Source organism: Polyodon spathula, chromosome 11, assembly GCF_017654505.1.
Source record: "Polyodon spathula isolate WHYD16114869_AA chromosome 11, ASM1765450v1, whole genome shotgun sequence".
NCBI lineage: Eukaryota > Metazoa > Chordata > Actinopteri > Acipenseriformes > Polyodontidae > Polyodon > Polyodon spathula.
The window spans coordinates 28,125,327-28,150,129 of record NC_054544.1 but is presented as its reverse complement, the minus strand read 5'-3'; the positions used below and the strand labels follow the sequence as shown (position 1 = coordinate 28,150,129).

Here is a 24,803-nt window from a genome sequence, read left to right as displayed (position 1 = left end):
GACTCCCACGATGGGGTTCGGAGTCAAGGGATACTGTTGCAGTTAGACTCCCACAATGGGGTTCAGAGTCAGGGGATACTGTTGCAGTTTGACTCCCATGATGGGGTTCGGAGTCAGGGGATACTGTTGCAGTTAGATTCCCATAATGGAGTTCGGAGTCAGGGGATACTGTTGCAGTTTGACTCCCATGATGGGGTTCGGAGTCAGGGGATACTGTTGCAGTTTGACTCCCATGATGGGGTTCGGAGTCAGGGGATACTGTTGCAGTTTGACTCCCATGATGGGGTTCGGAGTCAGGGGATACTGTTGCAGTTTGACTCGCCCTCACACAGAACCCTTCAGCCTGCGCTAAACATTAGCAATTGTACAGCTATACACGACTGGCTGAATCTCAGCAATTTGGAAAAAAAGGGGGTTATGTGTGTGTATATATATATATATATATATATATATATATATATATATATAATAATGCTTGGGTGGGGTGGCGTGTCAATACTGTATATCCTTTATACACACACACACACACACACACACACACACACACACACACACACACACACACACACACACAGAGGTTGTTGCAAAGTTAAAGCAAAGTGCAACTCTTAAATAATATCATCTTTATAATCATCATCACCATCATGATCAACAACAACAACAACAGTAACAATAACCCCATCAGAACTCTACACACTTGACCCCTCCGCTGAGCAGTGATTGCTATCATTGGTTTTGCACCAAGAATGGAACTAAATAATCATATAGTATTGTGAAATCTTTTGGCAATTGTTTTAGAGTCTGAATTACTGTCCTGGCTTCTTGTAGGGTTTGCATGTGTGTGGGCTCCCAAGCTGGAATTCTGTAAACTGCATATCTGTTTTAGTATTTCAAAGGTGAAAAGCTAGGGGCTGTACAAGCAGCTTCCAGCTTCTTCCTGTCAGACTGGGCTTCATTGCACTCATGTTTTAAAGCACCTGCTGTTTACCTCATGGGAACACACCATCCCATGCTGAACAGTATATACAAAAACATATTACAAATGCACTCATCAATCTTAATGTCCTGAAATCTGATCTGAGAATCCAACACTGTGATTGAGATCCCAAGCTGATGAGTTATCAATGAGCTGTTGTATTGATTACACAGGCTCCAGTGAAGGTTAGTACACAACAGGCCACACTTGCTTTGCAAGTACATCATCCGTGGCTTATATAGCCTTTTCTTCTCCTGTGGCACCTCCCCCCCCATCCCACGCCATGCCCCAAAAAAACAGATTAAACCCCCCCACCCCCACCCTCACCCCCTATTTCATTTTAGCCCATTCACATGTGCTACAGATATCCAGTCTTGCTTTTTTTCTGGAAGTCCTTTTGTTGTTGCTGTGACTTGTGTTTTGTTTGTTGCATTTTTGTAGGTAATTAAAAAAAATAATTAATACAAAAAAAAATCAGTTTATATTATTTATTTAAGTTGTTCTTTTTTTGTTTGTTTATTATATTTTAAATCCACAGCTCAAATGGTCATTTGTCCTTCAGTGGGAAAAAAAAGGAAATCCATGGACATCCGTTAAAAATGAAGTCCTCTGCTTATACAAAATGACAGTTATGTCAATTTTTTATACCTAAATATTTTTGTATTTCCACTTGGGTTAAGGAGACAATTTGAAGCACTTTTCAACATGCACAAAGATTTGTCATTTCCTTTTTTTACTCTCTGCTGATGGCTGGAGAGGGGGTGTGCACGTGAAAGAATCAAAACACTCCCAAACTCTAACCCTAACCCAAACTCATACATACACCCCAAGAGAGTCACACCAATCCTGTTTCAAAAACACTGAATCCAAACTTGACCTTCTTCTTCTTCTTCTTCTTCTTCTTCTTCTTCTTCTTCTTCTTCTTCTTCTTCTTCTTCTTCTTCTTCTTCTTCTTCTTCTTTCCATAATATTTCTATCTGGAGTCGTTCCGCCATTTATAAGAATTCCATAAAAGTTGTATAAGAGATTCTGTCCATCCACTCATGGAAGTTCAAACACAAAATGCAACAACTGTCTTAGGATTGTGGTGTTTCCATAGATCATCTTCAATATGAAGACTTTAAAACCAAAACGCAACAAAAACATTAAAGATGTAGGATCAATAAACCCTTGCTAGCTTTTAAAAGTCCAAAGTTTCTTCTTTTACCAAGTCTCTCTTTCTTTCTCTGGGAGTTTTTTTTTTTCAGCATTCGCTGTCCTCCAAACACATAAACACACGCAAAAGCTTGTCCCATGGCAGACACATGAATTGAAAATACAGTGACATAGTAACAGAGGAAAAGTGTCTGAGGCACTGCAAGCCAGGGTTCGATTGATAGAGTATGCTGGGCACCTGGGGTTCTCCAAGAAAATTCGGTGTTGGGGGTGCTCTTCTCTCAAACCTGGACAGGCAATGTTTGGTTCATCTGCAGGCGCATGTCTTGAATGCTGCTGAGGATTTTCTTCTGATGCCCTGCTAGCGTTACCCCTATCCTCAACAAATCTCTGCAAAACAAGTAATGAGAAAGTAAATAAATGCTGCCCGTACATAAACATTAGCTCCAATCCTTTCTGCACAAGCAACAGCATAAAAAGTACTGCAGCTTTGAAGAAATGAGTGACAATGTGAATTGGTACAATGTTTATATAGGTATCAATGCAGTGCTATACCAGACATTGAGAGGGACTAAATACCAACCGTTCCAGAGACAGAAGAGTACACACCAAGAACCCATGGCTATGAGAGGGTCTGTCCATGCTAGATTTAATATCATAGAGACAAAGAAAGAATCTGGTTGAAGCTGAGTATAAATGTCACTTTGCCAGCAACTAGGCACTGAAAGTCAAACATAAGCGATATTCACACTTTGTTTGCTTCTGAAAAAAAAGAATAATACAAATAATTGCTTGTCTCAAAAAGCCATTAAACTTCATACATTGGCTGCGGTTTCTGCATGACTGCTAATCAGAAGCCTGTTTCCCTGTTAAACGTTCCTTATCACTTTTATTTTATACAAATTAATTACATTTTTTTTTCCTATTGCTGAGCTTCCTAATAATAGCTGCAATGGAGGATAAAATTATAATAAATGAAAACCATCAGGTGAATTACAACGCATTTTGAACAAAAATCATTATTTTGCACACCTGTCACTGAGCCAAATTAAAATGAATTCCCGCCCCCATACTCATTTCCAGCACCCGTCTTTCTTGTGCTAACCGTTAGATTTTCTCTTTCATTATTATTATTGTCATCATCATTAATTAACTTACTCATAATAGTGCAATTGATCTTTTCCTTTTTTCCAGCAGTAAATAGAAGGGGAGGTAACTGCTTTTAATCAGGGCTGTCTTGGCTACCTTATTTTTCAAATTGATTTTCCTGACCTAACTTGACTGAAATAGCCCACCTGGTTACCAGCTGGTTCGTGCCTTCCTGTATTTTTATAGCTTTGGAAGGATGATTAATTTAGTACAAGCAGCAGCAGTAGACAAGTGTAGTTAAACCATCTTTTGTTCAAACTGAAATTAAGCAAATGCCCTCTAATTGCAATTTCAAGTCACTTAAATGGCATGCTTCGTTATCACTTAAAATCAAATGGTATCTGCAAGCTTAACTTCCCCATTACCTCTGTATAACTGCAGTTTAACATCACCATAATGGCTTGGCAAAGCAGGAGTTAAACTACTGACTAGTTAGGCTAGACCAGAAGTGATTATACATCCTGAGAAGCACATTGTAACTGTTGTACTAGGTTCTGTGTGCTGTAAGTGGCACTCACTCTGCTGTCATCTGAGCGACCAGGTCAAAGGAGGCGAAACCAGCGTTCAGGAAGTTCTCTTTGTAGCGACTCATCTTGATTGCATCCAACCAGTCGCCCACAGTGGTGAAAGTGGTGTAGTCGGGTACACAGCGGTCAAGCAGGGGCTGGGACACCCTGCAGGGACAGAGAGTGACAGCAGGGGGACAGGTTAGCAACGTCTATAGTCCCGAAACACATCCCAAACCGCCCTGCAAGGGGGGCCAGAGCCTACAGTCCCGCTGCAGAACCTCAAACTCCACGACCTTTCACCCTCTATCAGGCGCGAGAATCACAAGACCATTGTTACACAGCAGTCTGAGCCACTGAAGCAGGTTTTGCTACAATTTTCAGCCAAACGCTCAGGTGTAAATGACAAGGTCAAGAAGGGTCCTAACTACAGCTTTGCAATGGGACGCCTCTCCTCAATCCCTACATTGCAAATCCAAATCCTCAACCTCCCTTCCAACAGAAAAATCAAAATTGACAACCTGGAACACTGCTTCCACATCAAATAAACAGCACCTCTCAATTCTGTCATTTTAATAAGCCCTTTGCTCCCATGGATTTTATCTCGTATAGAGACAGAGAGCTTCAGTTTCCTGTGCTGTCAGTCCCTCACCTTTCACAGGCACATAAAGACCAATGTATTACCTAACTTTCCTTAATCATCTTAAAAACTTAATAACAGAACATAGAGGACCTACTGAATAAAAGTGCCACCAGCTGTGCCTGTAAAGCTGTGATAGAAAGAGTGAGTATTTAATAAGCCCCAAACTGACAAACTCTATACTGACTTCATTAATGAAAACTGGAGCTACTTAATGGATCACTGTTGGCTTTTCCCTGTAGTTTAATTTAGAGCAGGCAGTTATGTAACCAATACAGCTCTTTGTCTCCCAAATGCTCAGCAGCATGAGTTCATAGATAACGATCTTACTTCAGTGAAAAGGTTACCAGTCTTATCATTTTGTGTCTGACACTCACCAGATGACTCTCAAAGTTAATATACGCAAGCACGCCTGCATGCACCAGCACAGACACACACACTACCCCGCGTATGCACACACACACCCACACATGCCCCCACACACACCCATGTACGTGCACGCTCACACACACACACACACGCACACATGCCCATGCACGAGCACACGCACACACATACAGACACATGCATGAACACGCACACACACACACACAAAACGCGCACATGCACACACACCCACCCTGTGCACTTGGATGCTCACGCACACACATACCCATGCACGAACACGCACACACACACACACACACACACGCACACACACACACACACACACACACACACACACACACACACACACACACACACACACGTGTATCTATATAGGATTATTTTTCAGATAGTCATATTAATATGAGAATCTTAAGTGTGTCAGAACAACTCATGAATTTTACATTACTTATCAGAGTAGATGATTTAAACAAGGCTATGCAGTAGAAACCTTCTGAAACAAACAATCCAAATATTTTCTTTGAAAGAACTAATACAGGGCGGTCAATGGACTGGGTGGCATTGTGAAGCCTATGGCGAAAGGTCTGGACATACTTTTTAAAAAGGCTGCTCCAGTAATAAAGATCCAATTATCACAAACCTGCAGAGGGAGGCATTTCCTCCAGGTCGTTCACAATCTCATTAGAAAGCAATTAAAGACATTGCCCTTTTGCTCCCTTGATCTAGCTAATTACAGACATTAAATCTTTTCAATAATGACATCAGCATAAACTTGTCTGCCTCTCTCTCTCTCTCTCTCTCTCTCTCTCTCTCTCTCTCTCTCTCTCTCTCTCTCTCTCTCTCTCTCTCATATCAACCTTAAAGATTAATTTAGTTTTTACGGAAAGAGAGCAACTAGTCCTCTCTGACTGCATAGGAACCTGATCTGCTCTGTTTATTAACAGGGCAGGTATGACACAAGTAAATATCCACGCATACTGAGAGACTGACTCTACAATGAACACCAGGGCTATTTCACATAGACCTCCAAGGGTGTGCTGGCAGTCTTCGTTTGAATCTTTTGCTATTGGTGACTACTTCTCTAAAAACCCAATCCCTGTAACCCAATGCAATGTCCAGCCATGGGTTTAATGCAGCATGTGCAAGATGCTCACCCTGAGTGGACGCTGGAGATGACCTTGAGGCTGGCAGCGTTGCGGATCAGCTTGTCCAGCGTGTTGACGATCTGGGCAAATTTGGGCCGCAAGTTCCGGTCCTTCACCCAGCAGTCCAGCATGAGTTGATGCAGAGCAGTGGGACAGTCCATTGGCGGGGGGAGCCGGTAATCCTGCTCCACTGCATTGATCACCTAGAGAGAAGGGGACAGGCGGGGAGGGGGGGGCAGAGAGTCAGCATGATTCACATACTCTACTAGTGCAGAGCTATGATTGGCCAGCACATATTCAAAACATGAAACACTGCTAAATAAATTAGTAGTAAAAAAAATAATAATCATTTCGTTGTTATCATTTCATAAAGCACTGTGAGGTCTATTTTAATGATCCTAACAGTGGCAGATGTAAACACTGCTGTTGTCAGATATTACCCTTCTTAACATTGCTAAATACAATTTACTCCATTAAGTTCTGTTACTGTTTTGGTTGTTAAAAGAGGGATCTATGGCAGTTTATATGGCACTGCTGGTTTGGACTGGTGATCTCAAACACTTACGTCCTGGTTGGACATGTCCCAATAGGGCCTCTCTCCGTATGACATCACTTCCCACATGACAATCCCGTAGCTCCACACATCGCTGGCCGAGGTGAACTTCCGGTACGCAATTGCTTCGGGCGCCGTCCACCGGATCGGGATTTTACCTCCCTGTGGGAAGAAACATGCGACATGCCTTAATAAAACACCTCCTCTCAAACTGAACCCTTTTAAAAGCCTGAAGTGGTGTATTTGGGGGTTTGGTATTTGAGGTCTATGCTCTTACCAGCGAGCTAGTGTAGGTCGGGTCTGTGGGATCGTCCTCGAGGAAACGGGACAGCCCAAAGTCAGACACCTTGCACACTAGATTGCTGTTGACCAGAATGTTACGGGCCGCCAGGTCCCGGTGCACATAGTTCGCTTCCGAGAGGTACTTCATCCCGGCCGCGATGCCGCGCAGCATGCCTACCAGCTGTATTACCGTGAACTGACCGTCATTCAACTGCAAACGTAACAGGGAGAAAAAAACGTTACAATCTTCATCGTTATTAACAATAGCAACATAAGTTGATCATTGTACATTGACCCCCATTCAGTCGAGGACTGAGATAATATTAACCACCATTATCAAGACTGAAAAAACAGCGAGAGCCATGTGAACCGAAATAATCCATTGCTGAACTGAGAACAAAATAGTACACACTCTTGACTTAAAAACTCTTGACTGTGTTTCTTTCTCATACAGACCATCTCGTGCTGTACGTTTATATGTAACAAGTGTTCACTATGCACATGTGCACTGTTGTAGCACGGAAAGTTCTTGCTTTCACTATACATTTCTTGAACGTCATAAATGAATAAATGCATACATTATTTGGGAATATTTTTCATTAGAAAGAGGCCCCGCTCGTCGATGTCTGATCTTGCATATCTAAAATAATCCTGCCTGAAATCCTAGCACTCTGCATGAACTAAGCAGCAGCGCTGGGCCCTGAAGGTCGGAGCTGTGATGTCTGCAGCTCCCATCCTGTCAAGGCAGCAGCAGCAAAGAAGAAAAGGGTTTAGTCTCTGCTTTGAAATTCATGAGGTGTCTGAACTGAGCTGCTGAGATTGAGAGAGGGGGGAAGAGAGGAGAGGGATGAAAAGAGTCCAATAGAGGAGAGAAAAGGCGAGACAGAAGAGGGAGCATATTCTTTACTTCTCTGATCATTGTGGAGGGACAGAGATGCACGCAATCACATGAGTTGTTCTCTAGGAATAAGGAAAAAAGGGAACACATCGAAACTACATTATACAATAAATCACCTAATTGTACACAAGCAGACTGGTGATAGAAGAACGCACCGCTCTGTCGAACCTGTGTCTGCAGACAGCTGACACAATGCACTATAGGGCACAAAGCCTTCATTCCAGAAAGTCTGAGCGTCTGATTTAAAACGCTATCTGCTGCATCAGACTAACTAACCATTGCAAATGTTTTCAGTTCACTCTGATCCACCTAAACCTTTCAATAAATGAATGAAAATGTTCATAAAAATTAATTTTGCATGCAATACGTTTTTTCTTTTTTTCTGGCTCTCGAGTGTTTAATTTTCCTGCAGGGAGTGATTTGTGTCTCTCTGCGACTGTCTCTCGGAGAGGGGATGTATTATAGTCGAGGCCCCTGCAGCAGTAAGGTTCATACATGGTTTATATATATAAAAAAGAGAAGGATTATTAATAGAATTGTATACATTGTGCAGCTGACCCTGCAGCTGGGGATGTTTGATAAACCTGGGGTCAGGGACCGCAAAGCAGTATTAGAGAGATCTGGAAATTCTGTCGGTGCGATGGAAATTTATATTGCTGTCTGTTGCACCATGAGAATGTAGATTTTTCTTTTACGGAGCAGCACTCTACAGGCGTCATGCTTTATCAGCTGAATGAAAAGCACTCTTCAGAAAGGGACAGGGTTGAGAATTCCTGGCATAGAGGTTTTTAATATGACAAATCTTTTTTTTATTATTATTATTATAATTATTTATCATTTAAATTAAAGAAAGTTCACTAAACTATACTGTGGGTAGGCATTTGTCTCTTCTTTTTTTCAAATAACTTAAATAACATCTTGGCAGTAGCAACATATATACATATTATGGATCACAAACCCCCTAAAATAAGATTGTATACAAACATCAACCATGCTGCACAATTAATATATAGTAAAACCTGTCCTATAAAAATAATGTGATATCTGTAACAATTGAAAGTCATCCTGGATAAGGGTGTCTGCTAAGAAATAAAATAATAATAATAAAAATAATTCTGGAATCTGGAGTCTTGTCTGCCTAAAACCAAAGTGAATCTGACTGTGCAGCCTGGCACCAAGTAGTGTGACTTTTTTCTAAATTTAAATCAAGTATGTTGTGTAAATAATGACCTGACCCACAGATCTGGTACATCTACACCAACATCCTTGTTTACATAATGGTGGAAATAAAATGAATGCAAATCTTGAATTAAAGGTTATGCAATTTTGCAATACCTCTGTAATTTAGCATACTGTATACATTGGGCACAATTTCCCAGTCCCAAGCAATGCTGCCTTAGACAGGCTTCACTGTACAGCAATAAAAAAAAACAAAATTGAAAGCTAATGTGCACAGTTAAGCACAGATAAGACCAGAAATAGTTTCCAAGTGCACTCGCTAGACAGGTAATTATTAAGACCTGTTCAAAAGTACCCAAGTATTTATATAGAGCAGAATAGGACTGTGAGAAGCAGATGGCTAGTTAGGTATGAAGAGTTCGCTGTTGCTCTTACAATTTCATAATATAATCTACTTGTTTTACAGCATCCAGCTATACTGCAGGATTGAAGTGCAAACCTGCGGTATGGAACAGCAACCTTCAGTTTAAACAATGTCAGCAATCTGTTTACTGAAAAGAACATTCCTGCAGAGTCCCGCTTGTAATTCCACTCCAGGTTAAGTGAATCTGTCTCCTTGTCTCGTGGCCCATCGCTGAGCTGCAGCTCTAAGGAGCAGTTCAGCCCTACTGCCCTCCTGACTCTCTGATGCTGTTGGTTTAACTGCCAGCAGAGCTGTCACCCCTCAGCAGTCCTCGCTGCTGTAATTAATTACACTGGCACACCAGCACGAGTGAAGACGCCTTTGATATTTTTTGGCTCCTCTAAGTGACAGCTGCAATGGATACGGTGCCCAGCTGGTGATCAGAGAATACGAACCAGCTCTCAGAATGATAAAAGACAGCTCAAAACTGGCAAGCTGCCAGCTCTGTCTTTGCCTTTTTCTTTGTGTGTTTATTTATTTATTTATTTATTTATTTATGTATTTATGTATTTGTCAATAGCACAGTCTTTGCTCTTCCAGGCAGCAGACAAAGAGCATGCACAGTGAGTTAATCGTTAGTACAGGTGGAAATGGTATCGCTGTTAAGAAGCAGAGCCAATTTTATGTTATATGAAATTGCCACTGTAAGTTCCTGTAGGGCAGAGGTGTAGGATTAACCAACTGAGTCAAAACGGAGGAACGACAACCATCAATTCCAAGCTATCAAAAAAATGAAATTCATAAGGACTTATCAATAATGATCATGGAAGGGAATGACCTACCCTAAGGAAAGAGTCAAGCGCCCCGTTCTCCATGAACTCTGTGACGATCATGACTGGCCGGCTCTTGGTGACCACTCCCTCCAGGTGGATGATGTTGGGGTGGTCGAACTGGCCCATGATGCTCGCCTCGCTCAGGAAGTCCCTCCTCTGCCGCTCTGTGTAGCCCACCTTCAGAGTCTTGATGGCCACGATGATCTCCCGGCGGCCTGGCAGCTTGAGACGCCCGCGGCATACCTCCCCGAACTCACCTGCAGAGCGGGAGGCAGCAGCGTGAGACACACAGGAGAACACTGAGGGGAATCACACCAAATGAACAGGTTTACAGCACTGCTCAATGCCGTGATTCACACACACACACAAACACACACACACACACACACACACACACACACACAGCCCTAAAGGTCTGCAGGGAGGGGGCAGTGTGAGACACAGGAGAACACTGAGGGAAATCACAGCAAATGAACAGGTTTACAGCACTGCTCACTGCTGTGATAGCCACACTCACACACACACCTACTGAGCTGGAGGGCGGCAGTGTACAGTCTGGGGTATTGTGTTGAGTAAGGGCTTGGACTGAGCTGCAGGGTGTCTGTGTTGTGTTACAGAGGCAGTTTGATCTAGTGTTAAGAGCTGAGGGAGTGGGAGGGGGAGTTGCCTAGTGGTTAGAGCAGAGGTACTTGGAGGGAATGTAACATAGTGATTCGAGCTGAGGTACATGGAGGGATTGTTACCTTATATAGTGGTTAGAGCTGAGGGACTAGGATGTAGTGTGCCCTAGTGGTAGAACTGAGGGACTGAGCTACATTCTAAAACAAAAAAAAGATAAGAGCACCTAGTTACCTGCTCCAATAACTTCCTCGATTTTCACGCAAGAAATGTCGATTTCTTTGGCGAATTCTCGGATCGCTTCGTTGGGGTCCTCGTAGGTAAAGGGATCGATATAGACCTTCATTCCAGGAGTGACTACAGCAATTTAAAATGAATACATCAATAATTATAATTAGGAATTATTATTATTATTATTATATTATTATTATTATTATTATTATTATTATTATTATTATTAGTAGTAGTAGTAGTAGTAGTATCAAAACAATGAAAAGTATTTTTTAAATACATTTGTTACAATGTAGGTGAGTTATAAAGAGAACTTACTATACTGCTGTAGTTTCTCTGTGTATTCAGACTCTGAACCATTTCTCTGTTTCCTAGTTAACAAGACAGGAGGGACATTAGTCAATCATAAGTGAATAAAATCATCACATCTTTTTATTTTTGGGGATTTTTATTTTATTTTCCTAAACTGACCAGGATATTATTTGAGCGTTTTGTTTTTGGAACTGCACTTGGAGATCTCGGCTGAGTCACACTGTAGGAGCTGACTGGCTGACTTTAAAACCTGGGAACAGGAACGATGTAATTTCCTGGGGAGATTCTATTCTGCAGTAAAACTCTTCAAACCCTTTAAAGAGTGTCTGTGTTGCAACTCCAGCCCCCTGTCTGCCGGCTTTATGACTCCAGCCCAATCTCACTGTCTTTACCTCCACTTCAAACACACCAATAAAAGAGTTAATGGATTCTGGAGTTAGACAAACCATTCAAATGAGTCGTTTATATTCTGCTCAGTACGTGGGCGAGAAGCAGCCATAAACTGACCTGGCCGAGGTCAAGGGGCTTTTCTGTTTATAGGTCTCAAAACAGATAAAACCGCACTGCACTATATCACTCTACATCTCCTTTATTGAGGGAGTGCGTTATGATTCCTATCTCTCATAGACAGCCATTCCCTGTGCACTTAAAAAACACCTGCTCGTTTCAACAGATACGCCTGTGAAGGGTATTGTGAACTGCAAGCTTGATTTATTAGCAAGCATTCCTTTAAGCAGTCCATAAAAGTTTTGTGAACGGAGCCCTGAATCTGCTTGCAAACAACCTAAGCAAATGGAGCGCTGTAGCGGCCTGCCCAGCGCAGCGTTACAGAGCTGATCTGGCTGTGGCACACGCTCACCTGAGGCAGACAATGATGATGACCACCACAGCTATGATGAAGACCAGCCCGGCCGTCACTGAGCCCACGATCAGGGGCAGCTGCTCTTGAATATTCTTCTCCGGGACGCCTGTGAACATGCCAGGAAAGCCATCAGCCTTCGTTAACATCCATAACATTCACACGCAAAGACTCTAACATGAAACTATAAGAACTGCCGAATAGATCGACTATCCACAAGGACAGCCCTTATACAAATTATACACTTCCTATAGTAAAAGCATAACAAAGTGAAAAAAGGACAGTGAAAGCATCGAAAAGCATAAGTAAGCATTGTAAAACCTGGATAAGCATGGTAAAGTGCATTGGCAAACGTACAGTATAACCATGGGAAAGCTGCAAAAATTACTGTGGAGGAATCAACAAATGAATCAACAGTGACTGACTTCTGGGAACCTCTCTTGATATATTAAAACTACATTAATCAATATAGTAGATGCATCCTCATTTGTGTTGGTTAGCATTACCCTATGAGGTTGTCTAAATCAGTGTGGTGTGTTTGCATGTGTGCCCTTCTGGCTCTGGTGTGTGTGATAAGGGGGACCTACTCTGCAGGTTGGTGCTGAAGTAGGAGGAGCTGCTGTATTGTCCGTATCCAGCTACCGTACGGGCTCGGACCTGGACCACATAGGGAGTGCCAGGCTTGAGCCCCTCGATCCGGATTGCACTGTGCTGGCTGGTCACTGTGTGGGCAATCACTTCACCGTGACCCTGAGCGAGGGAGAAACAAAGACAGAGAGAGAAAGAGAGAGAGAGTGTGAGAGAGAGAGAGAGAGAGAGAGAGAGAGAGAGAGAGAGAGAGAGAGAGAGAGAGAGAGAGTGAGAGATGTTATTGAATGCTGCCGGGGATTGGCTGAAAATATCAATACAGGTGAGGTAGTAAGAAAAGAATATATCTCTAGCCTTTCACACTAGCTTTGTTCACCTTCTCGTGGTACTTGATCTCGTAGTCCAAGATGATCCCGTTGGGTCTGTCTGGGGGCAGCCACGATAGGCTCATGGTGCTCGCTGTGGCCCCCATGAGGTGAACAGTGGGAATCGCAGAGGGAGCTGCAAGAGGAAACCAGGCAGAATTTAATAAAGCAGGAGTAGCTACTGTACAGTAGATGCTATTACATGATTCCCGTGTTATGATTCATCAACCTAGAATTTCCTATTGTACTGGGAACTCATTTAAAAATCCCTTTTCTTATCTCTACAGGGCATGTTGTATCAGATAAAGGAACTGCACAGCATGCTGGTGGAGGTATTAATAAACAAGCCAGATTCAGATCAGAAGGAATTTGTCTCATTTACACCTTGCTTACACCATGATGTTCCTGTCAGCCTCACCCTCTAATTCGACCTCACCTCAAACTGCCCTCTCTCCAGCTATCCATCTCTTCCTTTTTTCCCTGTAAGCCCTGTTGTTTTTCTCACTCACTCTCCGTCACTCTCTTTTTTCTTCCTGTTTTTGTATCTTTGTTCTTCTCTCCTCTCTCCCTCACTTCACTGCAGCATCTCAAAGTCATTTCTGCTGCTTTCATCTTTTACTTGTCATTCCTCCCCTCTCCCTCTTCTCTCACTCTATCCTTCCTCCTTCTCCTCTTCCTTAACAAGGCATCCAAAAAAAAAAACCTCTGCCTGATCACAGTCTCACCCACAAGACAAAGCCCTCCGGACAGATACCCTGTAACTGAAGTCCCAGGATTAAGGGGCCTCCTGCTGTTTGTTACTGTGTAACCATGGCTACTCACTGCTTATACCACTTATTTATTTTTTTGCTTAAAGGTAAATGAATATTCAGAGTTCTCTCTCAGACATCACTGAGAAACCCTGCTAATCTGTTGTGTGAACATGAGTAGACCCCACAGTACAGGGTTCTCCGACCCCCCCTGACCCCCAAATTCTGCCACCCGGGGACGATCCTCGCTTTTAATTCCATGACCGCTTCCGAACAATCAGGATTAGAGGGTCCACAATCCCTTTGGCAAATAACACGGGATTCCCAGTCCTTTGTACTCGAATTGGGATTGACAGAGGGGGAGAGAGGGGGACCTGGGGATAATCCCTTTACTGACAGAGCTGCTGTTAAGCAAGGAAGAGACCAGCGCTGACAAATCTATAGAAGAAAAATTTAAATACAAAAACTACGGGTGAAAAGTGAGAAAAGTTTTATAGAAGATGGATGGACATCCCAAGGCAGTTAACCTTTATTATACTAAATAAATCAACACCAGAAACCTTTCTGTGTACCCTAAGGACACCCGATGGGGCGTTGGCATGCTTTGATGCGATGTACCCATTTAAACTGATACAAGGCTATCAAGACAACTCCCCAGACCCTCAGGTTATATCGGTCATCACCTACCGGCCTGGTTGGTGGTAATGTTGACGGCTGAGAATTGCGGTGCGTAGGGACTCTTGCTGGACACTCCGTTAACGGCCTGGATCTCGAAGCTGTACTGCGTGTGTGCCTGGAGATTGGTGACGTAGACCCGCTTCTCCATGAGGCCAAGGTGCCGTGGCGAGATCACCACGTTGTCGTCACACCGCGTGCACAGGCCCCGCTCCACGCTGCACTTCTTACAGATCACATTGTACAGGAGGTCGTCACGGCCACCAGAGTCCCGTGGCTCGCTCCACTCCAGAACCAGGGAGGTCTCGTTCACATTGGAGATGACACTGCGAGGGGAGGAGGGCACAGCTGCACAGAGGGAGAACAGAGCGGGGTTAGCAAGAAGAAGAGGAAGAAGATTCTCAAATGGTCACTACTGTCATCTCAAATATGTACCTCTACTTCTAAAGCCACCAACATTAGCCAATGTGAACTCAAAAGACCTAAAGTTTCCAAAACTGCCCATTTACCATTGCATTGGCTTTCATGCTTCCGCAAAACTTTGTGTAAAAAAACAAGCAATTCATTTTCATGTCTACAATCCTCTTATGCATGGCTTTTTTCAGTGTTGTTTAGATATTAATAAGGAGCTTCTAGCATTGGAGATGATTATTTTCGCTTTAATAAGGAGCCTTTTTTATAACAAGCTCCTGTAACAAGCTATTTACAACATCACACACTTCCCCTGAGCTCAAAACTACAGGGGGTGCTAATTGTTTCCACAGCAGAGGTTCACAGTTAAGAATTAAACAGGTGTTTCAAAGAAGCTCTCCTTTTTCTACTCCACCAGTCTGAAGGCAGTGAATTCAACACAGTACAATTGGTGCAATCCAGCAGCACAGTACTGTAGCTGGACTGCAGTTTAACCACACTGTAACTGCAGTGGAACCCCATACCCAGCAGGGCTGGAATCAAGCCTGTTGTAATACAGTATCTGCAGCAGGACGAGCACAATCAGCTCCGAAGCACATATAATAAAAGAGCTGATAAACATTTACTGCAGCACTAATTATGGAGGTAAATATATTGCTAATTGTGCCAGAAACACTCACAGAGTCAGGCTGGGTTGTTTGAAGATGTAGGCAATTTACAAATGTAACAAGGACACTTGGAATTGTAATTTAGCTGCAGATCTGTTATTAACAACACCTATAATCTGTCTTGGTTTGGCTCATTGAATGAGTGTGTGTGAGTTTGACAGTTCTCTGTTACTCCTCCTTCTCGTGTGGCTGTGTGTGCGTGTGTGCGTGTGTGCGAGTTTGTGCGGGGGTGGTATTAAGAGTATATATACACAGAAACACAGCACACAAACCCAAAGGAATTAAGGAGAGGACATGCTATAAAGACTAACAGACATACTAGTTTACCTAACCACAATGAGTTGAAATGAGCCTTGACTGGAATACAGTGTGTGAGTGTATGCGTGTGTGCTTGTGTGTGTGTGTGTGTGTGTGTTAGTGTGCGTGTGTGTCTGTGTGCGTGTTGGTGCATGTGAGGAGGGGTCAGCCTGGTTAGTACTCACTGCTGCAAGCCATCTCAGGCAAGTCACTGTCGGCGCGGAAGAAGCCGTTTCGGCAGGAGCAGACAGTGGCAGCGCCCGAACTAGTACGGCTGTTCGGGGGGCAGGGCGAGCAGAGACCATCTCCCTGGCGAGACTTGAAGGTGCCAGGGCTGCAGGCTGCAATGAGGAGAGACAAGGTTATTACATGTGTGACAAAAAAGGATGAGATTCGAAAAGCAGGGCATGTAAACAAGTAAGTTATCCCAAAGGCAGGCAGAGCAGTAAGCCAAGAAGTGTGTAAATGTAAACAGGTGAAAATGTAATTGATGATTAATGCAGATCAGAACCTGCTGAGGGTGGCGGAGCAGGAGAGGGTGTGTTGAAGCTTAAAATTGTAGATGCTTTAATGAGTAACTCAGTCAAGAAGGAGATCATTCAAATTCACAAGGACTTAAGGACTAAATACTGCAATAGAGCTTTTTTTATTCCATTTATGCCAGCACAACCTCATGGAAACACATTATAATCCGTGGAAATTCATTTGTGATGCTCAAGTAAAATACAGCTTTGGGTGCCTGTGAGGGGGCTCAGTTCAGCTCTAGTAGTGGAGCAGGCCAGAGACAGTGAGAGGGAGAGACAGTTACAATGAAACAGCGGCATAGTTCAGGGTGTAAAAGCCTTCAGAGATAGAACATAAAGTGTAGTCAATATCTCTGATAAATAATGACCAAAACATATTGCGCTGGTGAAACTGAAACAGTCAATATGCATAAAATGCGCGTGTGAAGCTTACCCAGTTACATTCATATCAAATACATGCCACACTAAATACAAATCAATCACAGCCTTTGAAAGAAGAGGCTTGTTGTGTAATAAAATGATTGCACTACTCTGCAGAAATTTGAATTTCAAGTCCTGCAGCCTATTGTTTTTTTGTATATTATGCAATCAGCAAACTTTTCCATTAAGAAACCACCACAGATTAAATAAAAAAATAAAAAAATAAAACACTTGTCCACACAGTGACTTGTACAGTTGACCCTGTCTCTTGGTATTAGACTGCTTGTGAGTGGGAGAGAAAGCTGTGAAGCACAGCTGGAAATGACAGATTCAGCATTATGTTATTAATTCTTGTACACATCAGGAACAGTGTCATGGCAGAGATACTGAAGCACAATTTCAATTGCAATTATACAGTCAGACCAAGTAATCACTCAAATAGAGACAGCAGACGGGTCCTTATTCTTTAAATCTTGTGCGGTATGTCCTCTTTCTATTTGGCAGTGGACAAAACCAGCGTAGGTAATACGGTATAGTATAGTGTATGTGTTGTCTGTTCAACCCTAATTGAGCCACAAGTGGCAGAGTACCATAAGTTTGGGCTAGGAGTCTAGAGCTGAGGACAGCCTACATGAGGCATTGTGTTGATTTAAAAAAAAAATAATTACCTAGAAATCAATTATTTTTGGCTAATTAAACTTTTCCAACTTTTTTGTATCACCTTACCAGGAATATGAATTAATTAATAACTTTTTCCACTTAGTAAGTTCAAATGTATTGTCCCAAAGAGCTCTCCGCCAGAACATGGGCAGCCTCTCAGGAGCCTTTCCCTGCCTCCGTCTTGTATTACCAGGGCTTCTCTGGGTAGATCCAGTTTGCATCCTCACTGTTACAGCAGAGGCTCAGGAGGAAAAAGGAAAGGATATAGGAACTCTGCATTGTGCTCAGTGTGCTCTGTCAGGTCCCAGCCACAGCGTTCATCATCTCCAATAGTTCTACCTACTCCGGCTCTCTCTACAGCAGTGTTTAAACAACATGGATCTGTCTGAATTCTCCCATAATTGACCTTAAACAAGCCTGTTGTATACCCAGCACTGACAGCCACAGTAGGCTGTCAGTCCCCAGCATGTACCCACCACAGCCCCTATAGACCTGCAGCAGTTTAATGTTCACTGGCAAAAATCAGACAATGTCCCTTTAATGGTTTTTTTTCCTAAGGTATAAAAGTGCTGATCTTTGGCTTCAGCGTTATTACAGACAGCATGTTCTTTTTTTCTTTTCTCAAATGTAAATCCTGCAGACATTTAACAGCGAGTCCATTTTTGTATGTAAAAAAAAAAAAAAAAACTGAAAACTGCTGCCACTGATTAATATCCATGCTGGTGTCCTCTTCGCACGAGCAGGGTATTAATGACCGAAGTGGCCTTCGGGTTAGCGATATTTCATGCGCAGGAGAGGAGTGGCTGCAAGATTGATCTGTCTTCACTTACGGGGGCTTGATTAGACAGCCTTTTTATTGGGCACAGTCACTGGGGTTTTAACCTTGAGCCGTCAGGTGTAAACAAATGAGTTTTTAAATAAAAGCGGAGAGATTTACAGCTGTGCACATAATAATAATCAGACCTCTGAAGGTGGAAATGCATTTTTAATCATTGGCTTAAGCTAATGCAGTACCGCTGCTGTACAGACAGCAGGCATGATAGTGAGAGAGGTAGGGAAGGGATTCAAATGATGAACTCGATAGCATTGGTAGGGGTCTGAGAGACAGAGACCTTGGCCTGTGTTTTCCCCCTCCTTAGTAAAGGTATTGTATGAGAAATTCACCCACAATGGATAGTCTATCATCTTGCAAATTCCCAGTTTTATTGGATAGATTTATAAAAACAAAAGGTTTGATACTTGATCATATGCTCTATGTTGTTGTTGGTTTCTTTTTAGAAAAGTTACCTAAACTGGGGTGCCAAACTTTATTTAATCTATGAAGTCTGCAAAAAAAAAAAGAAAAAAAGCACATTCTTCAGATAAAGCTTTCTGGTGTATTTTGAGGTACTTGTTCATTGAATGTAATTAATTAGAAAGTGAAAGCAGTTCAGAATGCACCATGGCAACGCGCACTCACCTAGGCACTCGGTGTCCTTCATCGCAGGTTCAAATCCGGCAGCGCAGGTACAGGCTCCCACGGGAACCATCCACTCCCCATCTCCATTGCAGTACAGCTTGAGAGGGACGGACACCTCCAGGGCATTAGGGATACAGGTCCCCGGGGCGATGACGAGAGAAGTGGCCTCCGCGCCTGTCACTGTCTCGGGGAACTGGGCGAAGCTGGCAATGCTGGTGGAGCATTTCTTGTAGAAAACTCTCACGGAGATGAGAGACATGCAGGCCCCCAAGTCCTGGAAAGCCAGGTAGAAGCCACTCTTGGACAGAGGTCCGAAGCTGCGCACTTTGGTGTTGACCCGGCCTGACTCCAGCTTGGAGAAGCTCTCGTCCGGGGCGATGGTGTCCACCTTGATGTAAGGGTTCTCCATCCAGAAGGGGCTGTTAGCTGTGGCTGAGTCCAAGTCAGACTCGTAGTAAAAGAGGTTGAAGGTCTCTTTGCAGGAGCCTGGGATATTGGGTATGCTGTTGCAGTCTCGCACAGTAAACTTCATCTCCACGTACACTCTCTGCACATCCTTGCGGTGGATGAAGCCAGTCCGTAGCCAGTTGTTCTGGTTCATCTCACGCACATTGCACACCTGATAGGTGCGGATGGGGTTCATGGCCTCGTCGTAGCCACTCACCTCCTCCCACTAGAGGGTGACAGAGCAGGACAGACAAAAAGGAAGAGTCAGTTCCAGGGCAAACAAAATCACAATTGTTTTAGAAGCTGACTAAACAAGTTATGGAGATAACAGTACGTTGCTCTAAAATTATTTCATGACCCCACTGGTAAAAAGACACATACAAATAGACATGAAATTGAATGTAGTGCAAGCATAGCACTAATACCAGTGTACTCGAGAGTCCTTTAAATGTTGTTGTTTTTTTGTTAGGAAATCGCACATTGTTGATTTTTTTTTTTTTGTTAGGACTAAAATTATCAGTCTTTTAATAGTTGTGTGTTTGAAGTCAGTCACAAAGATATGCATTGAAAATAGTGTGCATTCTTTTGTCTGTGCCTCACCCTTTCTCAGAGAACATATTTGTTTATTAATGTACTTGCACTGTCAGATAATCAAACCTGTTTCTCCACACCTCCATTCTCATTGTGATGCTTGCCCAGGGAAGCAGGGATTTGCCTGGTAACTTCCAAGCAAATGGAGTGCTGAACTAGGGCATTGCTTTTAATCGGCATGGATTTTAGTGAGAATAATTATATGGATCCACGTGTGACGGGCTATTTATCGAGCCGTCAAATAGACATCCTGGCAAATAGACACTTCTTCATTGAGCTATCCTAGTAAATGATGGGTTGAAAGAAAAGAAAATCAATTGAGGTGGAAAGAAATCAATCATCACACAGCCAATCAATAAGCACTTTAGAAACAGCGGGGTTAGTTAATAAAGCACTTGTAGAAACAGGCGGCTGCCGGCCAATCAATCTGGGGGTTGTCGCCGTCCCGACACACAGGCGGGCCTTTAGTGTGGTGTGTGTGGGGTGTGTGTGTGTGTGTGTGTGTGTGTGTGTGTGTGTGTGTGTGTGTGTGTGTGAGACTCTCTTTAGTGTATCCATTTGAAAGTGAGTAAAATGCCAGGTTTGGCCCTAATTAAACTGTCTGAATTTAGATTTGGAAACATTTGCTCACATAATTGCCCTTACTCTTTTAGAAAACCTTTTTTAACATTTTTTTATTATTATTTTTTAATAAGTAGGCTCATTTTGCAAACATAAAAGGTGATACTCAAACCTGGGCTTATCTTGCTTTCAGTCTCCCTCACAACCCCCACTGCCACTGTTAAGCAGGCAGAAAGGAAAAGGGTTTCATCTAACAAAACCTTGTTGAGCTCAAAGAACCTGGGTGGTGTTCACAAACAGGAGTAAGAAGCACTCAGAGTGCAGCTAAAGCTTAAACAAGAGTCTCTTGAAAGCTTTTTCCTGTTGTCTGACGGTGCAGAAGGATTGAGCGATCATTGGAGAGGGGAGGATTGCACAGAGCGGAGTGCTCTGCGGCACTCAGCCTTCTCAGAGTATGCTTGTCATCACCAGAGTTTTCTTAGGGCAATACAGACCAAATTAAGCTATAAAAAAGAACCCTTGAGCCAGGAATGTTGAGGACAGGTCCGCAAACATCTGCCCAAGCTGAGAGAGCACTTAGCGCAGGCGCCGCAAAGCACAGCGGCTTTTGATTTTGCGTAACAAGGGAACGAGCCTGTTTGACTTTCTGTTGTTTCAGTAGTGACAGCTCACATCAAAAGTGCCATATATCTCTCTGTTAAAAACAAAGTGAACTTAAACTGCTGTGAAAGGCTTTTGTTGGTAATTGAAGTTCAGAATAAGCTCAAACTCAACTGGAATTCTTTTTACTCAATTGCTGTGGCTTGAAATCCTGACTACTGACTACCCCCCAACTCCCCAGCGCCAAGTACATGACTGCCCTATGTAACTGACAGAACTACAGTACACACTGCACAGTGCATCACTGTTGCACACACTACACATACTGCACAGTACATAACTGCTGCACACACTGCACAGTACATCACTCTGCACACACTGCACAGTGCATCACTACTGCACACACTGCACATTCTGCATAGTGCATCACTACTGCATACTCTGCACACACTGCACAGTGCATCACTGCTGCACACACTACACATACTGCACAGTGCATAACTGCTGCACACACTGCACAGTACATCACTCTGCACACACTGCATAGTGCATCACTGCTGCACACACTGCACAATCTGCATAGTGCATCACTACTGCACACTCTGCACACACTGCACAGTGCATCACTGCTGCACACACTGCAAACACTGCACAGTGCATTACTTCTGCACACACTGCATAGTACATCACTGCTGCACACACTGCACAGTGCATCACTGCTGTACACACTGCACACACTGCATACACTGCACACACTGCACACACTGCACAGTGCACACTGCACACACTGCACACACTGCACAGTGCATCACTGCTGCACAAACTGCACACATTGCACAGTGCATCACTGCTGCACACACTGCACAGTGCATCACCGCTGTCCTCTCCAATACATCTAAGCCCCACTCCTTGCATATGGGCCATGCCGTTAAAACCATGTTTAGAACTGTGTCTTAACCTTGTCAACCTGCATTGTGTGGTGAACTATTGGGAGAGGGTTACCAAATGAACATCTGGTGGGAGCACGTTGTGTTGTTTATGCCTCTTCGTCCCCTCCTACCCGAAGCCTGCTGTTTTGTGCAGGTTGATCCTGGGGGTGAAGAGCAGGCTACTGGGGAAGGCTGCAGGGGGTCAGCACTGTCACTTTCTTTGTTGTCATTAAGTTGCTCGGAAGTAAAGGGGGATTGTGAACAGCTGGGCTGGATGAATGAAAGTAGATGCAAGCGTAAAGCAGGCTGGTAAAGTCAAGTCACAAAGCCCAGGACAGCCCTGGAGCAGATTTAATGTGTGAGAACTATAATAAGGTTGACTACCCTTGGATCAGCACAAAACAGAGCCATGGAACTACAGAGCAGGGGGTTAAATATCTTGGCAGCTCAAAGGAGTTTTTACTAGGGTCATACTGAGAACAAGCCTGCACCAAGCTTTCACCAAGACAAAATGTTCTATAAATCCCAATCACAGTGAAAGCAGCCCAGCATCCTTTTCTTTTTCAATACATTTGCTTTCTAGGAATAAACTCTTGGGACATAAATCCCTTTTGCAATAGTTTTCTGGAGGCTGTATAGGGTCTAATCCGATCCACTCAATAATATTAACAGAGCTATTTTATAAAAATCTTGCTCTCTGCACCTCTTTGGCAGCACGGACTGTCTTGTGGTCTTTCCCTGAAAGGAGGCAGGATACAGAGATAGGGGTTTAGTGATTCAGCTCCCTAAAACATGGCCAAGGAAATGTTCAAATAAAGCAAAATGCTTTCAATGGGCTGCTGGCGGGCTGTCAGGAATGTGAGAGGGAGGGGGGGAGAGCTGTTGAGCAGGGGGTTGCAAAACAACACAACACCACAGTGCTGTGTCTATAAAATCACGCTGGACCATGTTCATTGAGTTTGCATAGAACAGAAAGAAGCCCCACTGTAGAGCGTCTGTTCCTGTTAGCAAACTCATGAGGAATACAATTTCTTTTTTAGACCTAAGTATTTACAAAAACCTCATAAACAGCTTTTCTTTTTTTATTTGAAACATGTGTTGGTATTCCAGATTGCCACTGTCTGTGCTCTTATTAAACAGAGAGACCTGTCTTACCCCAGACTCTGGATGGGATGTCCAGGCTAGCTCTGATATGGCCCATTTTGTGTCCATTAAAGTTTCTGAAAAAGAAGACAGAGAAACCAAATTAATATACATAAATCACAACCCCAGAGTGCCCCTCAATCCAAAAGCAATCAGTTGTAGCCCCTTTGGTTCAGAGACCGTAGCACAATAAAATGGCACTGCTGCAGTTTTGTATACATGCTTTTGTTGTTTGAATGTGGTTTAAATGATTCTCATGAAGAGGACAGCCTCCTGTAATTTACCACACTTGCAGATTACCCATTAAACAGTCAATAATTGTTCTAAAATATAACTTTTATTAAGAGAAAATAAGAAAAAAAAGAAAAGGAGACCCAGTGGGTGATCTCAGTAAGAATTGCATAGCAGCGCTTTGCTCTAACTGCTTGCTAAGAGATTTCTGTTATAACTGGCTGAACCTCAAAATCAGTTTGTGAATATGTGTCACTGAAACAGATGCAGCAGCTGTGGCATTACAAAAATAATTGCTATAAAAAAGGAACAAAAAAAAGACTGTTCTGTCATATTGCTCAGCTACCAGAGATCTCAGTGTTACCACAAGGGGCAACGCAAGGCTATCTGCCAGCTGGAGGCCGTGGTGCAGCGACATTTGTAGGGTAGATGACCCCCTTGTCATTTTCTCATGGTCGGTAATCAACTGGGAGCTATACTGCCAAGAGGGTTCAAATCTACACCTTGGGGCCCTTAGCAGTCCGAGTCCAAGAGTTACATTATTAAAAATCATACCACAGTGCTTAATCAAAATGAACATGTGTTGTCTCATTATAAAAACACTCTAGGATAACTGAATAAGACTCCCCCCCCCCATCCCTCCTCCTGCAGTTGTTTCTCTGAGCTCTATTACAGTTTTGCTGTCACTGTCTCCTTCTCTCTCTCTCTCTCTCTCTCTCTCTCTCTCTCTCTCTCTCTCTCTCTCTCTCTCTCTCTCTCTCTCTGTCTTTACTGTACTATACTGTGATCCTTCAGGGACTCAAAATGAACTAATCAAAGAAGAAGAAGAAGAAGAAGAAGAAGAAGAAGAAGAAGAAGAAGAAGAAGAAGAAGCAGCTTCCCCCTCCACTATCCTCGCTTCAGCGATCCATCCATCAGTCGGGGCGTTAATTAAACTGAAGGCTCGCGAGGGAACCTTCCATTCTTTCTGCTTCTTTATTATACTGTTTATATCAATAGAGGTGTTTTGGGAAGAACAGGCTACTGGACACCAGCTAACTAAACCCAACTTGGATACTACTGTACAGCACAACTAGGATTACAATCTCCTAGAAAGCTAATTAAGTGTTCCTGCAGGTTGTTTCTTGCTTGTAAGTTTTGAAACAGTTATGATCTACAATCAAAATCTACAACTTAGTGGATAGAGCTGAGGGACCAGTAGGCATGAGAGAGGTCAAGTAAACCCAGATCTGGTTGGGCATTGTTTTTCTTGCTAAGTGCCAGGTCGGATGGGGGTGACCCCCAGTACCCTGTCACTAAACAAGCATGTCAAAGCGAGAGCATGGTGCAGTATCACTGGACACTTTTCTACATAATGCA

At 43.2% G+C, this 24,803-nt stretch overlaps 1 protein-coding gene across 4 annotated transcripts; it reads right to left on the bottom strand.

Annotated features, from left to right (window-relative positions):
• Positions 1–1,434: 1,434 nt before the first annotated feature.
• On the bottom strand, positions 1,435–23,300 carry LOC121322925 (ephrin type-B receptor 3). Of its 4 annotated transcripts, none has more exons than XM_041263546.1 (15): positions 23,226–23,300; positions 18,943–19,615; positions 16,065–16,220; positions 14,516–14,851; positions 13,091–13,215; positions 12,714–12,876; positions 12,127–12,235; positions 11,274–11,326; positions 10,959–11,081; positions 10,116–10,405; positions 6,789–7,004; positions 6,524–6,673; positions 5,968–6,161; positions 3,799–3,954; positions 1,435–2,521 (listed from the first exon to the last, which is right to left on the bottom strand). In XM_041263546.1, the coding sequence occupies exons 1-15, from the start codon at positions 23,280–23,282 to the stop codon at positions 2,413–2,415; spliced, it is 2,910 nt and encodes a 969-aa protein (XP_041119480.1). In that variant the 5' UTR covers positions 23,283–23,300; the 3' UTR covers positions 1,435–2,412. The 4 variants fall into 4 exon arrangements, with proteins under 4 accessions (XP_041119480.1, XP_041119481.1, XP_041119482.1 ...); XM_041263547.1 differs by having other exon boundaries at positions 10,116–10,363; XM_041263548.1 differs by lacking the exon at positions 3,799–3,954 and having other exon boundaries at positions 10,116–10,363.
• Positions 23,301–24,803: the final 1,503 nt, after the last annotated feature.

Excerpts from the sequence above, each read along its gene's own strand:
- LOC121322925 (XM_041263546.1), bottom strand. The coding sequence starts at position 23,282 with ATGGACACAAAATGGGCCATATCAGAGCTAGCCTGGACATCCCATCCA. Across the intron at positions 10,406-10,958 it reads CGAGGAAGTTATTGGAGCAG|TGTTCTCCTGTGTGTCTCAC; the intron begins GTAACTAGGTGC and ends GATTCCCCTCAG. Across the intron at positions 6,162-6,523 it reads GGGACATGTCCAACCAGGAC|GTGATCAATGCAGTGGAGCA; the intron begins GTAAGTGTTTGA and ends CCTTCTCTCTAG.